The sequence below is a fragment of the Pteropus alecto genome, unplaced genomic scaffold, assembly GCF_000325575.1.
Source record: "Pteropus alecto unplaced genomic scaffold, ASM32557v1 scaffold326, whole genome shotgun sequence".
Classification (NCBI taxonomy): domain Eukaryota; kingdom Metazoa; phylum Chordata; class Mammalia; order Chiroptera; family Pteropodidae; genus Pteropus; species Pteropus alecto.
Genome location: NW_006438873.1, coordinates 1,537,735 through 1,543,562, shown reverse-complemented (window position 1 = coordinate 1,543,562; position 5,828 = coordinate 1,537,735). Strand labels below are relative to the sequence as shown.

General features: G+C 43.4%; 1 protein-coding gene across 9 annotated transcripts in view; it reads right to left on the bottom strand.

Moving 5' to 3' along the window:
* Positions 1-1,342: 1,342 nt before the first annotated feature.
* RDH13 (retinol dehydrogenase 13) overlaps positions 1,343-5,828 on the bottom strand; it is a 23,047-nt gene continuing 18,561 nt past the window's right edge. For 6 of the 9 annotated variants that reach the window (XM_025049668.1, XM_025049667.1, XM_025049664.1 and 3 more), the window contains exons 7-8: positions 2,193-2,228; positions 1,349-2,089 (exon numbers count right to left, since the gene is read on the bottom strand). In XM_025049668.1, coding sequence (XP_024905436.1) covers positions 1,605-2,089; positions 2,193-2,228 — 521 coding nt within the window. In that variant the 3' untranslated portion in view covers positions 1,349-1,604. Of the gene's footprint in view, positions 2,090-2,192; positions 2,229-5,828 lie in introns of all 9 variants that reach the window. The other 3 variants (XM_025049666.1, XM_025049661.1, XM_025049663.1) reach the window with 3 other exon arrangements.

Genomic DNA, 5,828 nt, shown 5'->3' with positions numbered 1-5,828 from the left:
CTTGGCTAAGGGGTGGGAAGGTCCCCTCAGCTCCCCAAGACCTGGGAACTTTCCAGCTGTATCCATCCTGGAGAAGCCACTCTCCCTGCCACCAGCTCACAAAGTGGTTAAGGATGCATGACTAAGGTCATAGCATAGTGCCCAGGCTTAGATCCTGGTTCTGCTGCTTGGAGGCTGTGTGATCCTGGAGAGAAATTGTCCCTAATTCTGTGCTTCAATGTTCTCTACTATAAAACGGGAATGCTTGAATGAAGCAATATGTATTAAGCATTTTGCAGAGTACCTAATGCATAGCAAACACTCAAAATATGATGGTAGTAACAAAATAGCTTAAGCTTGCATTATAAGCTTGTGTTACAGTGAACAACGGTTACATTCATTGTAAACTCGCATTAAAGTGCCAGCTTCCAGATGCTGTTCCATATTCATGACATATATCAGTTCATCTTCTCAAAAACCTATGATTTCATTACTACGAATATCCCTATTTTATCAGTGGAATTAAGGCACACAACGCTAAATAACTTGTCTGAGGTCAAAAGATAATATGAGGCAGAAGCTGAAATCTGCAATCACGAGGTTTGGCTCCAGGTTCTCTGCTCCCCAAAATGAACTTGCACTACTATATAATTTGGTATTATTATTGTCATGGAGCGTGGACCACACCTGGCACACAGGGCTCACCACAAAAAAAACCTGCCTGATAATCGTGGCTCATTCATTCAACAATTATTTTTTCCCTTAGCAACTCTTCTGTTCTAGGAAATAAAATTCTCATTGGGAAGAAATAGACAATCACTAAGATAAATAAGCAAATGTGTGGCACACCAGATAGTGCCATTTAATTCAGGGTGCAATGTTAGATAGGGTGGTGACAAATACTTGGTGAGAAGAGAGCGTTTGGGTCAATATGCAAAGCAGATACAAGGCCTGGTGGACCACTGACCATGGGTCAGGGATCAGTGTGAGGCAAGCAAGGTACTCTCCTTGGGTAAAAATTTAAAGGGACACATAAAAAAACCTAAGTAATCAAGATAAATACTATTTTAATGCAATTTTAAATCAAAATTAATGCAAACACATTCACAGTGAAAAAAAATCAAGATTTTAGACACAAACAAAATCCAACTGTGCCTGGTGGAGCTATGTTAAAGCTTGAGGCAAAGGCTCCAAACCCTCCTATGTACTTTTTATGGTAAATTTTTTCCACATAGTCAAAAAAATATTCAAAAGTGTTAAAGTATAATTAAAACTCACAACATTATTTTAAGTTTAAATCTTTTATTTATACCAAGAAAAAAAAAAACAGGATTTCTTATCATTTTACTCTCCTGGCTTTTGTGGAAGCAAAACTCAATGATATTTTCGAAATCTACATTGTAAAATGACCATTTAAAAATGCATTAGAAAGAAAAGCATAAGCTGAGGACATTTTATTCCACCAAAAAATAAGTGTATTAGCACGTGGATAAAGGCGTGCACGATTTTCCTTTTGTGTCAAGCGTGGCTACATCTTGCAACGGCATTTTAGAATTGTCTTTACATTGTGATATTTTGTTCATTGTGGATGCTTTTGCATCGATTTTGACTTTTGCCAACAGATGTTACCTCACCATGTTAGTTATCCTTGATGGCGGAGGAGTTTTGGGGGAACCTCCCCTAAATTTAACACTCCAGGCCAGAGCCCCCTTTGACCTCCCCCAGCCCCACCCTTCCAGCCATTTACTGTCATCATTATCCCCATTTTCATCCTCTTTGAGCCTAGAACTGAGGACTCTATAGCACTGAGGCCGCCCATCCAGCCGCACCCCACCCCCTCCTGTCCCATTACCAGTAGCCACCAGCTCCAGCTGGTCACTTGGGGGAGACCAGCGGGACCCGTTTTGATACGAGCACCGGTAGCGTCCTGCAAAACTCTGTTTCATGGCCGGGATGAAGAGGATAGCCTGGTTCTTGTACGTCCCAGATCTCAGTTTCTCCAAACGGTACAAGTCCACGCCCGGGGGTCCCTGGCAGAGGATGGTCACTGGCTTCTCCAGGGGCACAAGAGAGCGAGGCAGGGCCTGGAGGGAGGGCTTGGGGAGTGGGCCTGGGACGGAGGCAGGAGGAGCACAGGTGAGCCTCTGACAGCGCCTTCTGCTGGCACCCCTCCCGCCCTTTAATGACTGAGCCCGAGGGGGTGCCCAACTCACTGTTATGAGCTCGTGTCAGCCACCCCAGACACAGCCCTGAGGACAGAAGAAAAGGACAGAAGGCTGGCACCATGTCTGAACCCGCGCTTCCTGAGGCTGGGTGGGCGAGGTGATAAGACATGTGCATGCATTTAGCTTTCTTTCCTCATCACTGTGTTTTCACAGATACACATGCACAAAATTGAAGTAAAGGAAGCCAACCATAAAAGGCCACCACTGTAAGATTCCACCCATATGAAATGTCCCTGAAGAGTAAAATCTGTCCAGAGACAGAAAGTCGATTCACGGGGTGGGGTGGGGGTGGGCCAAGGGGTGAGTATAATGGGTGTGGGGTTTCCTCTTGGAGGGAAAAAAAGATGTCTTGGAACTAAAGAGAGTGAGTGATTGCACCACACTATGAATATTGTTAATGGTACATTTCCTGTTAAGTATACTGTTTTACCTCGATTTTTTTTAAAAGCCAACAGTGACTCCTTGTCCCCCACCAACTCCTCCCAGGACCTCTCCCCCATGCACACACTTTTGACAACTAGATAGAGAAGTATCTCTGCTTTCAGAAGGGGACTGTGTGCCAGATGGGGGTCTTTATTTTCTCTCCAGCTTTCTTGAGATGTAATTGACATACAACATTGTGTAAGTGTAAGGTGTGCAATATGGTGATTTGATATATGTATCTATTGCAATATGATTATCACCTAAGCATTAGTTGATGCCTGCATCAGGTCACATACTTATCATTTCCTTTTTGTGGTGAGAATATTTATGATCTACTCTCTTAGCAACTTTCAAGTATCTAATACCATATTATTAGCTATAATCAGTATGCTGTGCATGATGGCCCCAGGACTCACTCATCTTGTAACTGGGAGCTTGCACCTTTGGCCACCATCTCCCTATTCTCCCACCGCCAGCCCCTGACAACCACCACTCCGCTCTCTGCTTCTGTGAATTTGGCGTTTTTTAGATTCAATGTATAAGCAAGATCATGAGGTATTTGTCACTCTCTGTCTGGTTTATCTCATTTAGCATAATACCCTCCAGGTCTATCCATGTCATTGCAGATGGCAGGAGTATTTGAGCCAGTACGAGTTAAATCAAATTATATTCAATTCAATCTATAACTTACTCCTGATATTACTGAGTCTGCATTAAAAAAAAAAAGGCAGTATCGTGTTCATTTCCTGACCTAGCTACGAACATATCACAAATACTCCTCCTCTCTGAGTCCCACCTAGCAAATGAAGGGGCCCTCGCAGGTCACCTCTTGCTCCCAAATTCATTGCTGATGCAATTTTTTTTAAAAAAAATTCTGTGTCTCATGGCCCACTGCCTTCCCTTGGCATTTCCCAAATCACCCCTCAGGACTCACCAAGACAGAAGAGGGCACACAGAGATGGGGACATGGCTCCTCCACCCTGTCCTGAGCTCTGCAACCCGGGAAGGACTCAGTCAGGGGCTAGAGCAGAGACACAGGATGCGATGAGGGTGAAGAAGGCGCTCCTCCTCCCCCACCAGCCCAGCTTTTCCTAACTGAAACTTATCAAGCAGGAGCCTTCCCCTCTGTAGAGTGACTTGCACACAAGCTCCAAGGAACCTCACTTATCTCCTGTCACCAGCCCATTGTTGCACCATGTGGGCCAATTGAGGGACTGTCCACCTTCCAGATACTCCCATCAACTCCCTGACACTCACCAGGGTTGTAAAAATCAAAACCACCATAAGGCGTCGCTTTGCACCGACTAGGGTGGCTGTCATCAACAAGACAGGTGATAACAGGTATTGGAGAGGACTTGAGGAAGCCGGGGCCCCACTATCCTGCTGGTGAGAATGTGAAACACACATAAAATGTAAGTGATCTAAGAAATTGGAGGGGAGGCATCTCTCCCCTCATCTGCAACAGGGAGAATTGAGGCTCTTATTTTTAATTTGTAATTGTCCTCACACTCTCAGATGTCACAGTGAGCTCCCTGGTGATGGTGCCAATTTGGTAGCCAAACTGGTAGCTTCCTGGACTCTCCCACGAGCTCCCACTGAGCCCCGAGTTCAGGCTGCAGACACTGATGACAACTCCTCCCATCGAGCGCCATATCTCCAGGATTCACTCCTTCACCCCCTCCACCCCAGCCCATGGTAAGCACCCTTCTACTGTGTGTCTCTGTGAATTTAATTTCTCTAGGCACCCCATATGAGTGGAATCATACAGTACTTGTCATTTTGAGACTGGCTTATTTCCCCAAGCTTAATGTCCCCAAGGTTCATCCATGCTGTAGCCTGTGTCAGCACTTCCTTTTTAAGACTGCATAATGTTCCATTGCTGGATGGACCACATTTTGTTTATCCCTCATCTTGTGACAGACCTTGGGTTGCACCCACCTTTTGGGCACTGTGCATGGTGCTGCTGTGAACACGATGGAAAACTGTCTGGTGGTTCCTCAAAACACCAGGTCGGGTGACATGGCAATTGCACTCTGAACTTTTGGATTCTCATTTCCTGGCTTATTTTGATGGCAGTGTTTGATAAAAGCCATTTTTACCTGTGTGTTTCTATAAAAAGAGCTAGTGCTTTGGGACGATTTGCACATTTTTCTTTTAATGCATTCCCAAATGTTTAACAGATTGCTATTGCAAAGATTTTTGTACAAGGCTGCCCTCTGTTGTCAGAGTGGTGAAGAACAGGCTTTTAATAGATGGCTTTTTTGCAGAAGGCGGGAAATATAGAGAGAGGTTTAGGTTCTCAATTTTTTCTTTTTTCTTAAAAAATCCTAAATTCCCCCTCTTTTTTATTTTTATCTTCACCATGCAGTGTCTGAAAGGTGCCTCTCCCCTATTTTGATATTATAATTCTCTTCCATTGCCAGATAGTCACCTTCCAAGGCTTCAGTTGGTGCATGATCTGTCTGAACATTTTTTTACTATTTTCACACATTTCTCTTTTCTGGTGGTAGTTTTCACACAATTTTAGGCCTGCTGATAACATGGGTTTTCACACAGGTTTTCCCAAACTGTACTTCTGACATTCATATGATAAATCCGTGTGATAAAATTGTGGACAGGATGGGTTTGGTTTGGTTGGTTGGTTGGTTGGTTGGTTGGTTGGTTGGTTGGTTGGTTGGTTTGCTTTAAGAATGTGGTAGATCTTGTGTAGTGGTGTGGAAAGATCTCCAAGACCAATTACTAAATGGAAAAAAGCAAGCTGTACACATGTATTACATACAGCAGACTACGATGTGGATGCACTCATTCACTCTTTTATTTTTTTAATTTACTTATTTAAATTAGTTTTAAGTATACAGTACATTAGTTAGACATCTATATAGTTCCTAAAACAATCCCTCCAATTGCTCCCTCCCTTCCCTGGCCTTCTACCTAATATCATATTAATGCTACCTGCATTCCCTATGCCGTGCTCACAATTCCCCTGACCAAGTATCAACTACTAATTTGTACTTCTTTAACACTTCACCCAATTCTCCCAGCCCTCCACACTCATCCCCTCTGTCCATCACAAAATTGTCCATTATATTTGTGAATCTGTTTTTGATTAGTTTATTCTTTTTGTTCCTTAGATTCCTCATATAAGTGAAATCATATGGTATTTATCTTTCTCTGTCTGACATATTTCACTCAGCATAAGAA